Source organism: Knufia obscura (assembly GCF_036327395.1).
Source record: "Knufia obscura strain CCFEE 5817 isolate CBS 148926 chromosome Unknown scaffold_3, whole genome shotgun sequence".
Classification (NCBI taxonomy): domain Eukaryota; kingdom Fungi; phylum Ascomycota; class Eurotiomycetes; order Chaetothyriales; family Trichomeriaceae; genus Knufia; species Knufia obscura.
The window spans coordinates 1,541,705-1,559,363 of record NW_027042689.1 but is presented as its reverse complement, the minus strand read 5'-3'; the positions used below and the strand labels follow the sequence as shown (position 1 = coordinate 1,559,363).

Here is a 17,659-nt window from a genome sequence, read left to right as displayed (position 1 = left end):
AGCTTCGAGAGGAAGATCAGCTTATCGACCAATCTGCTGGCTTCGTCAGTTCCGAGGTGAGTGGCATCTTATAGCTCTCCTCTATGTGTCTAATCCGGCTTCTTACAAGCAGAGATGAGTGGATATTAGGGTCGAGATGGTAGAACACAACATGGGATGGCAGCAAGGTTCATGTCAAAGAAAAATTGCTGAGACATAGGTACACAATATAGCCAGCCAGGCACATTCTGTCCTGTCACGAAGCAGGTTCAGAGGTCACGACCTGCGCGGACTCTCCAAATTCAGTGTCACTTCTTACTTACCGGCCTTAGTATTGTTCTTTGCGATGAGGGAGCAGTCTCGGCAGCAGGTGTCAATCCGTGTCGAGCCAAGCTCCTTCCACCCACCACCTATATAATCAGCGGCTTTGGAGCCTCGACAACCGTACCAGGCTCTATCAGGAAGGAGCTCAGATGTCTCTTGCGCTCCTGCAACACCAACCATCGGCTTGTGCGAGTAGTCTTGTAGCCGACCAGGAGAGGAGAACATGATGAAAACCCCCGAGGACAAGATTTTTGCGAGGTATAAATGTGCACGTCTTCAATCGACGCATGTTCTCAAGTGGGTGGCTCCTGCTTCGATGCTCGTAAATGCGATAGCTGGCATACTGGGGGCAAGAGTGAATGAGCACAATGTCAGGAAGTGATCCGGATGGCAGATACAATGCCAAAATCCCGCCGAACGATCCCTTCCAACACGGCGACAGCGTCATGATGTCAGTGTTCAATTATACTGCGCCAGGTACACCGGCTGAATGTTTCCTGCTTCTAAGTACTTTGCCACATGATTTTCGAGGTCCAAGTCTATGGTTGCACATTGCCTCTCAACACTGTCGGCCCTCTGCTTAACACGCTGTATTGTCAAACTTGCAGCTATCTTGAAGCCTCGTCTCGCCCGCGGCTTGGTGCAGCACAACTCATATAGCGTATTTTCTGGCAGGTAATCTCGCTCCAGACCTTCTCGTGGCATCTCCTGCTCCTGCTGGAGTTTGTGGAGGACGCATCTGAAAAGTCTGTACTCATTGCTGGGTGTGGCCCATGGAATCCGCAGCTTACTGAAGACGACTGGAATTTCCTCGGTTCTGTGTAGGTCAAATTCTAGACGATCCAGATTTGGGAACGTGGTGAGGGTTGGTCTCAGTTCGTCGAACAGTACCTTATTGAGGACTTTGATCGTCCGTATGCTACGGAATATTTCGCTGGGAAGACGTCGTCTGATATGTTCCGGGAAGCGGCCACATTCACAATCGAGACTGAGCTGACTGGTCGAGGTGGAATTTCGCAAAATAGGCAATGTCTCAGCCCTCAATAGCCTTGAGACTGCAGAAATCTGTAGAGGGTAGAAACTTGTATCTAGCTTTCCATTCTTCGTGACCCGGATGCTGAGATTCTGAAAGAGGTGATCATAGATGACAGCTCGCAGTTCTGGTGGCAAAGTCGTCAAATTGGTCTCACCTGACACAAAACCTGCATCGTTCATGTTGCTTGCCAGGCCTACTGTGAGCTCCAATGAAAGTGGATAATATGCCTCGTAATCTTGACTCTGGGGCGCTTCTGGTCTCGCATCAAAGTCGTGGGGAAGGCGAATGCAAGGACGACCGTGGGCAACGTGATGCTGTTTTCACCAAGAGCTGGACTTCCGAACGGGGTAAGCGCGATCTCGGATCTAGAACCCCAGCTTCTCCTGCACACTCTCCCTCTGAGCTGCCGAGCTACATTGGTCATTCAAGGATGCTACAGAACCTCGCTGTGGTGTAGCACAAATCTCAAGCGAGACACTATTGATGCACAGTAAAAGTCGCATTAACGAATGTCCAGCATAATTGATGCGATGTTCTTGTTTGAACGACACCAATCTGATGGGTAGGGGAGCCTCAGCGCCTGCAGTTGGAGAGAACCACGGAAGTTGGGCGGGGGATTCCCAGCTGAAGACATTGCTTCACATGCAGCATGAAACCATCGAGATTGCTTCTTAAGCTTACAAGGCATCGACAGAACTGGGAGTGAACCTGCAACTATGGCTCAACTATTCGAAGAAGTCAAGAACAATACCGCCATTATTCTGGTTCCGGGCTCCTTCACTCCACCTGAATTCTACTCCGCAGTATCCCGTCAGCTCATCACCAACGGCTTCGACAACGTAAGCCAATGTCAACTCCTCTCAGCATGCCCAAAGCATGACCAGAAGAGACCCACAGCGAAGCTCGAAGATGATGCTCTGTATATCCGGGAGGTAATATGGGCGTATCTCACTCAAGGCAAGGATGTCGTTCTTGTAATGAATTCATACGGTGGACTGCCCGGTACAGAAGCGATCAAAGACTTACCGAGTCGCTCGTCTTTGGCCGCAGAGATGGTCACGGACGTGCGAAAGGGTGCAGTGGTTGGCATGATTTACCTATCCAGCTTCCTACCTTACCCTGGTGATTCGTTGCGAAGCATGATGGGTGACAATCTATTCGAGCCGCTGAAATCAGGCGCTCCCGGTCAGTACATGGAGTTACCGGGTGAGTCAGGGCCAGGGATCTTCTCAGACTGGACTGCGGAGGGAAAGGAGGAGGAGGTAAAGTATTGGTTCGAGCGGATGATCACGCATTCGAGTGACAGCTTTGACGGCAAAGTCACGCACGATTTATGGAAGGAAGGTGCTTTCGACGGTAAGGCGATGTACATTGTGGGTGAGAATGATATGGTAGTGCCGCCTGCGTTGGCGGACAAGATGATCGAGAAGGTGTGGACGGAGGCTGGGCAGAAGAAGTTGATGGTGAAGAGGGTTGAGGGAGGCGGGCATTGTATGCACGTTACAAGACCTAATGTTGTGGTTGGTGCAATCGAAGACTTGTTGTCGGACCTGGTCGAGGCGTCATGAGTGCTCGAGGCGACCAGGCATCAGTAACTTGTCCTTGACACACCCGATACTTTAATTGCGAGACGAGGTTGGTACCAGACTGCTGAGTAGGCCTTCGGCAATAAAACCGTAGGTGTTTGGAAGAAGCACACTTCGTAACCACGAATGCATGCTGACGGGAATCACATTATGGCTTGGCAGGCACATGCCCCTCGTAGCGGACAGGCCATGGTTCATGAGCCACATGGTGTAGACTTCGTTGGCGCTGTGAGGCTGTTTGACAATGACCAAGGCAAGATGCATGTCTGAGACATCGGCAACGTTGATGATTCGGTACCAGATCCAAGACTGGCCAGCTCCGAGTCTGTAGCTTGAAGGAGTCCTGCTGCTCGAAACCCCTGCATCCCAGTGTCACACCATTACCAAAAAGGTAAGGAGAATTTGGTCTCCGACACCAACTCGTAACTCCACGTGTGAGAAAGTTAGATTTTCATATGGGGAAGGGACTACAGAAAGCTAAGGAGAGCCGAAGAGAAGCAAGAGCAAAGGCTATTGAACTTCGAAAAGTGTCTGATTCATACATCATTATAGCTTTCTCGCTAGATTCTTTCATAGCTAAATGCTAACATAGATATCATGATTGGACATCTATCCTTCATAGATGACCCGCATCATTGATCTCATATTTCATGTCATGCTCGTTCTGATCGACGCCCCAATAAAATGCCCAAGCACGGCTGCGTGCTGTCGTAACGAGTGACTGAGATCAACGACCCATAGATAACCAAGACCAATCCTGACACCGAGGACGATGACGCCGTTCCCGCCATCGCCATGCACGCAGAAAAACGTAAAAGACATTCGTAGTCAGACAGCCGTGAACGCATGATTCTAGCTTCTGAACTCAAGCGACAGCAGTCTGGGTTGGCCTCCGGTAGCCACCAGTAGCGTTCTTCCAGAAATTGCTCACGACGCTGCTCACTGAGCCTGAGCTGTTGTGTTCAGCCTTGACCTTCTTGCTTGGTTGCTGGCCGTCGTTGTTGAAGCTGACCTGGTGACCCTTCATGCCTGGTCGAGCAGAGCCTGGCATTGGCAGTGCAGTGATGTTGCCCATTGCAGGCAGGTTCTTCATGCTCTGCACAGCCTGTGGTTTCCCGTAGTAATAGCTTGGCCCAGTGTACTCTGCAGCATGCACATGCGACGAGTTCGGCGAATAATATTGATCCGCAATTGCGAAGGTGACGTTCTCATTGTCGTAATAGCCGAGCGTTTGTGGTGTGTTGGCTGCGGCAGATCTGCTTGACGGTGCGACAGAACTTGATCGAGACGACGGTGCCAGCGATGATGATCGAGAAGCAGAGGAGTCTGTGCTTGCTTGCTGCCTGTGCCGACCTGTTGAAGAAACACTGGACTTCGCAGAGTGGACGAGCGGCGGCAGGTCTCGGATCGATGGCGGCGATGGTTCCCGAGTATGATGGTGATTTCTTCGCTTAGTCGAAGCTGGTGCCGTGACGCTTGAGCCTGCAGATCGGGCATGTCGAAGATCCTCACCAGCCATTGATTGTGGAGAGTCGTAAATACCTGTCGATCGAACCTTCGGAGGGGTTGGAAGCATCTCCTGGGTCTGTGCTCGAGCTGGTAATCTGGGCACGCGTACGTCATTGATGGTCTCCTGCGCGTACCACTGTCTCTGCTCGTTGAGTCTGGAATTCTCATACTCAAGCTGGAGCTGGAACCGGATCGGAGCCAGGAATGGCTCGAAGTGCTCAAACAAGTCATCCTCCGTAACTCGAGTATCCCAGTCAAGCAAGAACAGAAGTTGTCGTTCCATCAGGTTCACTTCCGGTAGCGCAAAGCCAAACCCTTCGAAACCCTTCACTGTAGTGTATCGAGCCCAGTGCTTGTTCTTTGGGCTAGAGTCGTTCAGGTTCTTCGCTGCCAGGATGAGAGAAGCCAAGAAGATGCGGTGTACTGTGCACCGCATGCCCTTCGCAACTGGTGGCAGACGTGCCTGAAGCCGCGCAAGATAGACTAGAGATGTCATCAATGTTGGCACCTGGACCGATGACTTGTGAACGATAGATCGGATGAAGAGCTCAAGCGAAGGTAGTGCTGGCTGTGTCGAGTCCGCTGCTGACTGAGGCGGCGTCGATGGGGGCGTGAGAGGGAGCCGTACATCTTGTGTGGGCTCTTCACATCGGATGACCAGAGAAGCATGCCTGGCAAGGTGCTGAATCATATAAGATCGGACAGGTTGGCGGACGAATTCGTCGAGGGCAGCTCGGTTCATAGATCGGCTTGTGTCATTCATGGTGGGCATATTGCTGGTAGACTGCTGTTGGTGGGAAGTGAATGTTATAAGTCTATCGTGTCACTTGTATAGTGACGAATTAAAAGTGTTGATGTCTGAAGCTGAGACTGAACTTTTCAATACCCTGTCCGGCAGGCAATTGTGATGAACGACTGTAACGAATGTCGTCTGGTCTTTTGAGAGAGTGAAACTTGCCGTCAAGACAAGTAAAAGACTAGGTAGCCCAGGAAGCGCTGCTTCTTCTGTTGTGTCAAAGAACGTCTTGATGAGGAGAGAATGTGCTTCAGCTTTGAACCTCCTGAAGTGTTCGCTTCGTATTCTAGTATGATGTCGGTCGGGGAGCCGAGGACCTGCAGCTAAGTGGATAGGCGACGATAATAAGGTGCGTTCGAGTCCCTGAAGCGAGCAGTTTGGTAATTTTGGAGGCCGGTACGCTAAAGGCGGAGGAGAAACTTTGAGGCGTTCGAGACGATTATTAGCGGGATCTGGGCGTGATGAGGGAGTGAATGGTGTCGACACAGACGACAGTTGTGATGATGGCGAGCAAGAGTCCAAGTGGTGAGGCAGAGGAAGCCTTTTAATGCTCAGGTTGTAATTCTTCTGGAACACGAACGCAAGGTGAATGATTAGTTACCCCAGAAGGCTATGAGCGAGCGCTTGCAGGAAATAAGAATTGCATGCCAGGTGTTTCGCTGAGTGCTCATCCGCTGGCCACAGATGGACATGAAAGGGCTACATGGCAAAGCGACGCGTGAGCCGAGTCAGGAGGAATTGCCTGATGGTCTCAACGATTGGGTGACAGGAAGGGATCCAGATGGATGGTTGGCAAATGTGGAGGTCAGTGGACCAGTTTCAGTCAGTGGCGGCTCCCTGTTAGCGCTAGGTACGACGCCTTGGCCAGATGCAAGGGTTCACCAACCGCTGGTCTCCTGCGCTTTTTGTGGCTGCGGATCGCTCTTTCGCGTCAGTCTGGCGACACCTCCTTGAAACCCGGTTCCTTTGCCCAAGCCCGTCATTCGTTATTTGGACATCTGATACAACCTCAAATGCAATGTTCGATCTAGACATGCGTGGTTTGTGTTTGCATGTAACAGGAAACCCCCTGACCATTCCTTTCGACCGTCTACAGGTATCAGTATCCAAGTATATGTGTACAATTTCTGGACATGTAGCTCCTGCTTCCAGTATGCCTGATCAGGTGCCAACCATTTCTAGAGGACGGGTAAAGCCACTGTGTCTAGCCGAAGATGGTCACACAGTCATTCGAGTTTGACACCCGATTACTTTGTCGCGTAGTGACTTCAGCATAAGTAGTCTGTGAAGGGCTTCAGCCATCAAGCTTCATTGATGCTGTCAAGGAAGGATTTTCTCGATGCAAGGACAATGCGGCCAAAAGCCGCGATGTAGATCCAGCGGTCAGACAATAAGCATTCCATTGGATGGCAATCACCGACTTTCGATGCACGACCCTTGATAGGACGCGTTTCGAGATGAAAACTCGGGTGGCCGAGGAATTCTCAGGCATCAATTCGCAGCCCAACTCCAGCCAACTCAAGGCCTTGGGCACGGGACGGCCACGATCTTCGTGTCGAAGCGGTTTAGTGTCGGCAATGCCACCAATCACAAACGACCTTCAGCTTGGTTTTCGCGCGGCCACTGCGAGGGAACCGCGTCACAGCCACAACTTCCTCAAGGCACTGGTCAAGTGTCCCTCTTCACAGCTTTGACACCTGTACTCGAGTACCTGTACAATCATTTTGCCCAAGTACAGTGTGTGATCATTCATGTGCCTGTTGTGACCTTGCAAGCAACCCAGCATCGTGACAGACACGTCAGTTGGGCTCGTGCAGTCCTTGACACATCCAACCTCATGACTTGCAGCTACTCTTGCTCGTGCAAAATTTGACAGCTGATCAAGCAAATTTGATCCCGACGGCCGCAAGTAAGGGAGTCATTAAGCCGCATAGAACAATGAGCACCTCACCACGGTACACATGATCAGTATTACTCGCGAAATTACATTGCTTTGAAAAGATAACGTCGAACATGGGAACGTCCACGATGCAGAGACCTAATCCCGACGAGAACATATCGTCGCTAAGAGCACGTGGTCCACACATTTTGACCTGAAACGGAGCCTCATCTGGCCATGTCTTGAGATAGCAATGCTGTACAATGTCGCGCTGTGCGCTTCAATAACAATTTTATTCTTTGAATACTATGAAACTGCCGCCAGCATAAACAGCTGTGTAAGCGCTGCTGAAGCGCCGGCCAGTTCGTTGAGCGGCAGGAGCATCACGTGAACCAAGCAAATCTAAACTCAATCTGTAGCGGGGTTCGGGAGATCGGCAAAAGGGTTTCGATTTCATCTTTACCCGTTCGGAAATTACATAGCATCTTGACTCTCTTTCATCTCTTTGATATTGATATCGACGGGAGGCGTCAAGGGCGGCTTGAGGGCATTAGTATAGCATTCGTGGTAAGACAGTTGATATCACGCTTGATCTCCTCTACTACCGCGGCTCTATCTACATATTGTTATGTTTCACGAAACAGCTCGACGCGCACGCCGAACATGATGCTGCACAGCCACGGCAGTGCGACATCTTGACGGGACTGAGTTTTGTGCCACGAGCATGCAGAGCTCAGGAGCCGCTTGCTCCATGTGGTGCGTCGGCCATCACGAAGCGGCATATCCGTTGGCGGCGGCTAGGTACCTGCGTGAGTGTACCTGCTATGGTTGTGTGCTACCTGGAAGTCTCGACCTTCGTACCTGCTCATTATGAGTTGTGTATGGTGATACGTGCCTAGCTTGTCTCTTCTGCGCAAGTGGCGTATGGTTGTAACGGCAAAGGAAGAACGAACCACGACGTACTATCTCAATGGCAGGAAGCACTCGTAGCGGTGCATTTTGGTGTAGTTGTATCTCATCCTTGCTTGCTATCTATGGAGTGCTCGACCTTCAAGCAATTGTCACGCCAAACAGTGCAGTCACTGATTCATCCCAGGGTATACCATATTCATGTCCTCGTTTCATAAATCGTCATATGATCAATCATCGAAGCTCATATCGGACATCCCGTATTTCGTCGGCCGTTCAGCTGCATAACTCGACCTTCCACAGTCCCTTACACCCCTCAACCAGCTTCTTGACCTCCTCTCCATTGCCAATATTGCCCTGCAACCAGGCTTTAGCCTTCTCAACAACCATTTCCCAAACGTCCTCCTCGTCACTCATGACGGCCTCAAGCCAAGCGACAGCAAGCACCGTGGCCATGGCGTCTTTGTCCATTGCAGCGCCCTTTTCACCAACAGCGTGTTCTACATCAGCAGCTGACTTGAATGGTGTAACAGCGTCGTGGGATAAGATAGCCAGCAAGTCATCCGAGACTGTCCAGCTGCCCGAGAAAGTCTGAAGGTCTATGAGCTTCTGCATCTTTTCGAGGGGCGCAAGGGCGTCGACTCTAGTCGGGACGAATTCCTCAGCCTTGGCGTTTAGTCCATTCGACGGGATGCCCACTGGAGCAACTGCGGGTCTGCTGAGGCAGGCGTCAACGTCGAGGCTCAAGAGACCGCCGGTGGACTGCCCCAGAGGCCCAGCGGCAGCTAGCGACGCCTGCTGCTGGACTTGCGCAAGAGTCGCTGGGTCAAATTGAGCAGGCGGAGGTGCATTGGCTGGAGTCATATAAAAGCTGGTGGAGGAGCTGAACAGACCACTTCCGCTGGGGGCCTGTTGTTGTCTCATTTGCATTTGCGGCATTTGCACTTGTGACATTTGTGAGTTCTGGCGTTGCGGGTGGATAAAGCTAGAACGTGGACCGGATTGAGCAGCGAGCGTGCCCTGAGCGGCGACACGGTTGGTGGAAGGAGATTCTCTATATTCATGACTGACGCCACTGCTGCCAAAGAGACTGGCGCCTGAGGGTGGAGGCGCTACTGCAGACATCGCAAAGTATTGTGTTTGAGGTGCTGCTCTTGCCATCATTTTTCGCTTCTTGTTCTGCTGCTCCAAAAGCATGAGTGACATCTGGTGCTGCTGCAAAGGTGACGGCGAAGCTTGTCCTTCCGAAGCAACAATGTCCTTTTCATCCTCGTCAATGGCAACGAAGGAGCAGAATTTGCCCCCAACCTGGAAAGTCGTGCCTAGTCGCACAGCTTCTCGCTCGACTATGAGGTCCCAGGAGCCTTCATTTTGTGACTTGAGTGTTTTGCCACCAGCAGCCTGTGCCTCTTCGAGCCAACCTCGACCTTCTTCCAGATCTTGCATTGCTTTCTTTGCTGCGAGCTGGTGGATAGTGCTTCCTGTACCGACGTCCTGAACTGGGATTTCAAGCTCAAGGTCGCCGTGGTCGGATGTACCGCGGAGCGTAACCGAGGTTGGCATACGCTGGGGTGCACCAGATCCCAGGAGCAGGTAGACGGTAGATCGACTATGTGAGTAGAGTTCAGGCAGCTGGTGAGGAACCTGAAGGACATTTGGGATGGCGATCGAGGGTAAATGATCGTATCTGCCAGCAGCAGGGTTTGTCGGTTCGTCTTTGGCCTCGGCATCAAACAGAGATACCTTTCTCTTTTCTTGCTTGACCGATCCGGATTCTATCGCTGTGGATGTTGTGGTGTTCTCATTGGCGACCAATTTCATGCTCTTGTCGAAAGATTCGACGATCTCGAAATCATCGTCATCAGAATCTGGAGCAGCGACATACTTGACTTCGAGCTTGTACTTGATGTGTGGTGTCAAGGCACCTTTCAGCATGCGCACCAGTCTCTTGTCGATCCTCTCGCCGTCATTTACCCATTGAGAAAAGCCTCGACCAGCCCTAGCAATACCCTCCACAAGAGACGACGATGCGGATGACCCCACGCCGAGCGTGAAGAAGCGAGCATTTCCACCGCTCGCCTTGTTGACCATACCGAATAGGAAATCTTGGTTCCAGATCTCGCCATCTGTCAGAAGCATGACTTCCAGAGGCAAATCTTTGTATCGTCGCTCCAGAACCGCATTGAGTGGCTGAATCATTTCTGTGCCTCCGTAACCGGCGCCGAACGTACGTGGGTCTAGGTGAGCCATTGCTGCCTCTAGACTGGCCGCGTCGTATGTTTTACTCTTCTCGAAAAGGAACGTGTGTCTACTGCCAAAGCTGCAGATATTAAATTTCACGCTGACAGGTAAGGACTTGAGGAAGACTTTCATGGCTTCGATGACGAGATGCATCTTTCCGTTCATGCTTCCACTTCGGTCAACAACGAACACGATCTCTGGGTGACCACTCGGGATGTTGAACTTCGGTACAAGTGAGGCCATCAATGCTCGCTGATTAGGTAGGCTCGGGTGTGTTTCTAGCAGCGCTCGCGGAATGTCCTGACCCTTGGCCGATATCACGACAACGAAGTCCTTATCGAGCTCAGTGCTACCAAGGGCAAGCGTGGAGGAACCCAGGTTGTTCTCAAAGCTGTCGTCGTCCTCCACCATTGTGCTCGTCCGTCCCATCGTGACTGCTATAGGGTGACTTGGTGACTGTATGCCTCGAATAGAGACACCTGTTTCCAACGCGACATCCACAGTGATCTTCATTCCTGTGCTGTCGCTCGCTGGTATGCCGGTATTGAAGCTAGCGGACTGCGTCCCATAACGAGGTGCAATCTGAGTAGGGATTGTGAATCGAGCGCCATCTGTCTCTGCGTCGTTCTTGAGCTCTCCGAGATAAGTTATCTCGACCAGAAGCTTCTCTCCAGCGGGCACGTTGCCGATCGAGGTTGTGAAGACGTCTGCTGCGTCAATAGTTTGCTCGAGGAGACCAGCTGTTTGGCCTTTATCAATAGCTTCCTGGTACTCTGCTCGAGCTTGATTTCGCTCTTTCACCATACCGACGATGATCCGACCCGCGACTGTGCATTTGAAGCCCGCAACGCTGACCCCATCGTAAAGCGGAAAGGTATATGAGACCTCTTTGAGGGCTTCTTTGCGCGGGTTGACGAACGTTTGGTGTAAGACTGTCTTCGAGGTGGTTGCTAGGATTGTGGTATGTGATTCGAGAGCGACTTGAGGTAGATAGCACTTTCCGGCTCTGAATTCAGCTGGAAGTATGAACCAGCAACCACAGAGAGGTTGAGAGGACGACTCATATCTGGGACCGTGCATTTTGTGGTATATCGGGATCGACAAGGACTAGATCGACTTAGTGAACGGGGTGCGCTCTGGAGGTATGATCTCTTGATATTAGTGGTAGCGGCTGCGAGATTAGATGGAGCAGGTGTGGTGAGGGAAGAGGGATGGTTGCACAGCAAGAGGGGGTGATCTTTTATGTCTGGGGACCAGCCAGGCAACAATGCAGCTAAGCGTCTTGTAAACATGATGAAACACATTATCTCTTGATAGCATTCTGTCGTGGTTAAGTCTGCTCAATGTTGTTTTTATCACTGCAGAAGTGCTAGCTTGCTATGGCTGCCTACCGCTTTCCAGCACTTCTGCTCACTATGACGGGCAAATGTCCAGATGTCTTTCATACCACTCGTGTAAACATTGAGATCTCAACCCAATGTAGCATGAGAAAGTGCAAGTGGCGACGTCAGACCTACTGGTGATTAGCTATATAGTCATCCAATGTGATTGTTGCATGAACGGTGACAAGGATGAAAGACGAAACGGCATAAGGTAATGATATGAGGGATGTTCCTGCCAAGGACGGTTAAGGTAGAGTAGGCACCAGCTTCTTAGTCAGCTGTTCCTGCTTAAGTACGTCATTGTTAGCGACGATGAGGCCGTAAGGCAGGAACCAGTCCCGCACCGCATTCGTTTATGATGTTGATACTCTCTACAGTGTTTAACGCGTATAACTGCCGGCCTTACCGCAGTAACAGCTTTCCTGTTCATACCCACTACTCGCTGAGTCCGGGTCTTAGTCGTCCTATCATGGCTTCATTGAAGAAGCTCGCGTCGATCCCCTCCCTTACCCAGCTCTATCGAAGCGGCAGAATCCTGCCAACGACCAGCAGCAATGGACAGGCAGCCAACCAAGAAAAGAATGACAAGATCTGCACAATTCAATACGACATCACCAAGCTCGAAGTCGATGCAATCGTCAACGCTGCCAACACGAGTCTGCTAGGTGGGGGGGAGTAGATGGAGCTATACATCGAGCTGCCGGGCCCAAACTGCTAGCCGAGTGTCGTACGCTGAAAGGTTGTGCGACAGGCTCAGCAAAGATTACTGATGCCTACAATCTTCCGTGCAAGAAGGTCATCCATACTGTCGGTCCCGTCTACGATTCGCAGCAGAAGTCCGAGCCACTCCTCCGAGGCTGTTACCGAACCGCCCTCGAGCTTGCGGCTCAAAATGACTGCAAGAGCATTGCGTTTAGCGCTATCTCCACTGGAATCTATGGTTATCCTAGTGATGAAGCTGCGGAGACTGCTCTGGACGAAGTCAAGACCTTCTTGAACAAGGACGAGGGTCAGAAGATTGAAAAGGTTATCTTTTGCAACTTCATGCAAAAGGACGTTGATGCATATGACGATGCTATGCCGTTAGTCCTCTCTAATGCCTGATTTATCCGCTCTACTGACATGCGCAGGCACATCTTCCCTCCAACTGAGGACGACAAGACTCAAAAAGGTATGTCTCTTCCCCCATTGTCTAGTCGCCGTATACCCACAAATCTCACACAGACCCGTCCGAGGGCAAAATCTGATCGATCGATTCGACACGATACAACGACGATCCCATCCCGATTCTTTCCCGAGGCCCTCCCGCGCAGACCCAACGCAGCTTATGAAAACGATCAACGACAGCGACCAACTTCCTTTTCAGCATTATGCTTCACCATATGCTAACATTGCTGACTTAGAACAGTACGTAGCTTATGGGATACGAGCAGCGACTCTGAGACGGAGAATGAAGTCAATTCGCAAAAGAAAGCACCTGCTGCTCACGACTCACGACACAAGTCAACTTCATCGAATCAGGGCACAGTGGCTGGTGTCGAAACGAAAACAGATGATGGCAATGACCAGTCGAGCAAACATACCACAGAGAGGAGACGCGGTTCTACCTCCGATGCCGCAAGCACCGCAGACAACCGAAGCAGTGCAAGCACTGGTAGTGGAGACGGAGCCTCTGTCGAGCCAGACGACTCTGAAACCAGAGGAAGACCAGAACCCAGTGAATCTCGAGTCAACAACGAAGCAAGAAGCCGAGGGCCGTCATACAACCCCAGATCGCGGTCTTGGTGGGACAGCTGCAACCCACGTTGGTCGCTCTGTGACCCCACCACATCAGTATGGATCTGTAACTCAGTCCAACCTCTCTCCGAAGGCATAAAGGTTGGGAGCGAAAACAACGTGCACCTCGAGAATGTGCAAGGCTCTGAAGCACCGATGGGAGTGAAGGAGCAAACAGTCCTCACACCACGGACAAGCGACAAAGCCCAACAAGCCGACCTCTCCTCCCTTACACCAGCAGCCACCTTGTCTGATATCGAAATAAAAGTACACGATGCACTACGAGGTACTCGAGAAAATCTCCTTAGCACGTTGACCAAAACTCGCGAAGATTGCGCGCAGTTGACAAAGAAGTACGACGAGATGCAATTGAGCAACAAGACACTCGGTGATGAGGTTGACAGCCTGGGGTTCGGACTCACAGACAGGGGATAAGTGATCGATTATGAGGAAGAGGCGGCTTTTGAGATGACACGAATTACGACTAGCGACTATGATACCCATTGCATTTTCGTCAGCATGAATTAGCATGGAGTTTGCGATCAAAAACGAGGACAGCGGCCTCATGGTGAAGCAGGAAAGTGGAGGATAGCAGTAGATGCTAGGCGTAACGAGGTCCGGGTCTATCGCTATATCTACCCATTTCAAATTTTCGTCTAAAGCTTCGGCCTTTCCCTCTCCTGTTCTCGCACTACGATGCCCTTCTTTCTATTGGCATCCTCGCCCCTCTCCCACCCCTTCAACACCCGTCTTAAAAGTTTTCCAGTTGCACTCTTCGGCACAGCATCCACAAACTCGATCTCTCTTACACGCTTATACGCTACCTTCTTACTCTTCACATACTCCATCAACCGCCTGCCAGCATCTTCACCCGCGCCCTTCTGATTACTGAGCACAACAAACGCTTTTGGCACCTCACCGCTATAATCGTCCCTAACACCAATAACAGCACAATCCTCCACCAACTCATGACCAAGCAGTAAATCCTCCAGCTCCGCAGGCGCAACCTGTTGCCCTTTCACCTTAATCATCTCCTTAATCCGATCGCTAATAACAATCAAGCCCTCATCATCAATATACCCCACATCCCCCGTATGCAGAAACCCATCCTTATCAAACGTCTCCCTCGTCGCAGCAGGATTATTCAAATACCCCATCGCAATCTGTGGTCCCCGTGCACAAATCTCCCCCGTCTCCCCCGGCCCAAGCAGGATCTCCTCATCAGCCTCACCCGTCAACGGCTCCGCCGTCGGCGCCGCAAGCGCCACTACCTTCGCGATCGTGTTCGCGACCAACTTGCCCCCCGTATGCGCATACTTATAGTCGAAGTGGCTGGGCGGATGCGCCGAGATACAAGCCGTGCTCTCTGTCGCGCCGTAGCCCTGTCGGAAGCCAGTGTCGGGGAACTTCCGCTGGAGAGCCTTGATGACTTCGGGCGCGATTGGGGCTGACCCACTGCTCCATCTCTTCACGGTGCGTTGTAGATCGGCGAGGTAGGGCGTCACGGCTGGGTCCTGGACTAGACGGATTAGGATTGGAGGCACGAGAATCAGTTCCTCGATTTTGTAGGTGATTATGCTTTGCAGCATGGAGGAGAGGGTGAATTGGGGCAGCATGACGGAGAGACCGGACATGAAGACTGGGTAGGAGACGAAGCGGACTAGGCCGGTGATGTGGAAGAGGGGCATGACGGCGAGGATGCGGTAGGGTGGGAGGCCGTTTGGGTGTTGTGGGGTGGCTGGTTCGGTGGCAGCGAGGACCTGCAGTTGGCGGAGTTGGTGGCATTGCGCTATTATGTTGTGGTGGGAGAGCATTACGGCTTTGGGGAGGCCGGTGGTGCCGGAGGAGAAGTTTAGGTAGCCGCAGATGGATTTGTTGGTTTCGGTTGGGGGGATGCGGTAGGTTGGGGTTATGGGGGGTGGGTTGCTCTCGGCGGAGGACAGGAGCTGTTGAATGCCGTGGATACCGGGGGATGTGCCTTCGAGGAGGAGGATGTGGGATTGCGGGATGCCGACTGCTGATGCTGCTTTGCTTGCGATTGGGAGGGAGGAGGGGAGGGTTAGGAGGATTTTGGTGTCGGCTGTTTTGAGGGCGTGGATCGTTTCGTCGAGGGTGTAGGCTGGTGAGGCGCCGTTGACGCGACCTCCGGCTCGGATAGTGGCCCAGACGCCGACGGGGTACCATACTGAGTTGCCGGAGAAGAGGCTGACGGTTTGGCCTGGTTGGAGGCCATAATCACGGACGAAGATAGTGCTCAGGAGCTCAGCTCTCCGTTTGACGTCCTTGAAGGATAGGCGCTCTTTTGTGATGGCGTTCTCATAGGCTCCTGATAGCGAGGGGTTGTTTTCGAAGAAGTGCTCGTATGTGGTTACATTGGTTGGGACTAGAGATCGAAAATGTCAGCGGCCATGGTTCCGCAGCTCCTCGTTGCCTGTTGTTACAGCTTTTGGAGGCTCATTATCGCGTGAATTGTTGCACACTGCTCGCGTGTCCCTACAGAATAAAATTGTGAAACTTACTGTCAAGGTCCGCGTGCGGACTTCTCCAGATTGTCATGTTTGACTTGCTTGCTGTCCGCTGAAAGAACGAAGCTTACAATTACCGGAAGCTGAGACTGAAGATGTAGCACAATTACCGAGAGGCTCAACAATTCAAGAATGAGCAACCGATCCTGATTCTCGAAAAATGCAGACCTTCTCGAAGCAAATACTGTTATGCGGTATCCGGGGACTGTGGGGACGAGTCCGGGTACTATTGGACCTCGGCTGTACGGGGTACGACCGGCGAATCCGCTTTGCCGCTTGTTCCAGCACACATGAGATGCGCCTTCCAACGACGATATTCTAGCTAGAGCTCGAAAAGAGGTTGTTCGCCAAACATGATGAGGTCTTGTAATTCCTTCCGAACCACCCGTGACCGCTTGTACAACGGCCTCAACTAACATGTCCTGCTTTGCTTTCTGTTCATCTTTTCAGAGACTGAATCGTCGACGCCTGCGAACGCTCGAGCTTGTCCTCTGAGCTACCGTTGACAAACACCGTCGTCAAGTAATCCTCACCCTTTCCATCCTTCTCCTCCACCAATGCTGCTAGGTTCGCCAAGCTTTTCAAATGTACTGCTTCACTTCGCCAGTTCTCATCACCACCGAGGCCATTCGCTCTGTGGTTTTGATATCGGCTTCCGATATCCTGCGTGCTGTATGCCGAGGAATGGTTGTTGAGCTGCTGATTGTTGGTCTTCTTCGGGCCAGTCTTGCTTCTATGGAGTTGGTCTTTCTGGTTTGAAAGGTATGTTTGGCTGCAATGGAAATGTTTCGCCATGATCTCAATTGCTGTGGTCGCTGTGACTATATCATGCTGGTAATCGCTAGGTGTTTCGGTATCATGCCATTCTGTCAGGTCTCGATCATCGTCGAAGGTACCATCGCGTGTACGTGCTGCCGCTTGATCACTCATAGCGGTATGGCCGTTGATCTTGATGCGGGTATGGGTTGCCTTGCTTGGAATCTGCCGAGATGGTCTCAATTGTACCGTGCTGCCGCACCGAAGTGAGCGATGTTGGTACTTCATGAAAAGCAGATCCTGGAAAGCTTGTATTGGAGGTCATCACAAAGAGGAAAATTCTTTCAAGGGGTGAAGACTGTCGTGCACCATACTTGATAGTGTTGTCTAACTTGCTTTGGGGCAAGTATTGTCCTATGGGAGTAGCAAACATCAATCATGACTTCTGTTAGACAGTGAGGCCCACATGGCTCTCGGCCCATTGTAGTTTTATTCTGTTGCCCACAATGAACCAGCTGTAGCCTGACTCCCCGCCCTGTATGAAACGTGCGCCATGTTCGGCCAGTGAAGTTGTATTGTGCACTCGAATGATAGTTCACCGTCACGTTGGCCTGGAACCTTGATGCAAAAGAGCTCCTGTAGCAAGAAACCTCAGGGGAGGCGAAGCCGGTCGTTCCTTGTGTGGTTGAACCATGTGATCGGTGCTGGAAGACATAGGTGTAAATCAACTCATGGAAGCTGCGGCGTTCCCGGGCGCTGACATTGCTTCTGAGAACTATAATCTTAAGTCAATGGATAAGTAATATACTGTTTTCCAATGGTATCATCACGGCGCTGGTATGAACAGTCCTGATCGCTGTACGGTTTGGAAGTTTGGATGGATATTGTTGCCGCGTATCCACGAACAGCTTGGGGCGGTTACACTTTTCACCGAGCCCAATGTTGTTGAAAAATGATGGGT

The 17,659-nt window shown here is 51.5% G+C and overlaps 7 protein-coding genes across 7 annotated transcripts; 2 read left to right on the top strand and 5 right to left on the bottom strand.

Moving 5' to 3' along the window:
* Positions 1 to 762: 762 nt before the first annotated feature.
* Positions 763 to 1,518, bottom strand: PMZ80_003643 (uncharacterized protein; the record flags this gene model as incomplete). Its single annotated transcript, XM_064872072.1, has 1 exon — positions 763 to 1,518. The coding sequence occupies one exon, from the start codon at positions 1,516 to 1,518 to the stop codon at positions 763 to 765; it is 756 nt and encodes a 251-aa protein (XP_064732452.1).
* Positions 1,519 to 2,055: 537 nt separating this feature from the next.
* Positions 2,056 to 2,907, top strand: PMZ80_003642 (uncharacterized protein; the record flags this gene model as incomplete). Its single annotated transcript, XM_064872071.1, has 1 exon — positions 2,056 to 2,907. The coding sequence occupies one exon, from the start codon at positions 2,056 to 2,058 to the stop codon at positions 2,905 to 2,907; it is 852 nt and encodes a 283-aa protein (XP_064732451.1).
* Positions 2,908 to 3,790: 883 nt separating this feature from the next.
* PCL1 (PHO85 cyclin-1) lies at positions 3,791 to 5,197 on the bottom strand (the record flags this gene model as incomplete). Its single annotated transcript, XM_064872070.1, has 1 exon — positions 3,791 to 5,197. One exon carries the CDS (start codon positions 5,195 to 5,197, stop codon positions 3,791 to 3,793), a length of 1,407 nt encoding a protein of 468 aa, XP_064732450.1.
* A 3,097-nt stretch (positions 5,198 to 8,294) lies between these two features.
* Positions 8,295 to 11,339, bottom strand: PMZ80_003640 (uncharacterized protein; the record flags this gene model as incomplete). Its single annotated transcript, XM_064872069.1, has 1 exon — positions 8,295 to 11,339. One exon carries the CDS (start codon positions 11,337 to 11,339, stop codon positions 8,295 to 8,297), a length of 3,045 nt encoding a protein of 1,014 aa, XP_064732449.1.
* A 771-nt stretch (positions 11,340 to 12,110) lies between these two features.
* Positions 12,111 to 13,852, top strand: PMZ80_003639 (uncharacterized protein; the record flags this gene model as incomplete). The annotated part of the gene is made up of 4 exons (XM_064872068.1): positions 12,111 to 12,306; positions 12,393 to 12,723; positions 12,772 to 12,812; positions 13,050 to 13,852. 4 exons carry the CDS (start codon positions 12,111 to 12,113, stop codon positions 13,850 to 13,852), a joined length of 1,371 nt encoding a protein of 456 aa, XP_064732448.1.
* A 221-nt stretch (positions 13,853 to 14,073) lies between these two features.
* On the bottom strand, positions 14,074 to 15,973 carry PMZ80_003638 (uncharacterized protein; the record flags this gene model as incomplete). Its single annotated transcript, XM_064872067.1, has 2 exons — positions 14,074 to 15,800; positions 15,937 to 15,973. The coding sequence occupies 2 exons, from the start codon at positions 15,971 to 15,973 to the stop codon at positions 14,074 to 14,076; spliced, it is 1,764 nt and encodes a 587-aa protein (XP_064732447.1).
* Positions 15,974 to 16,380: 407 nt separating this feature from the next.
* On the bottom strand, positions 16,381 to 17,253 carry PMZ80_003637 (uncharacterized protein; the record flags this gene model as incomplete). Its single annotated transcript, XM_064872066.1, has 2 exons — positions 16,381 to 16,923; positions 17,245 to 17,253. The coding sequence occupies 2 exons, from the start codon at positions 17,251 to 17,253 to the stop codon at positions 16,381 to 16,383; spliced, it is 552 nt and encodes a 183-aa protein (XP_064732446.1).
* Positions 17,254 to 17,659: the final 406 nt, after the last annotated feature.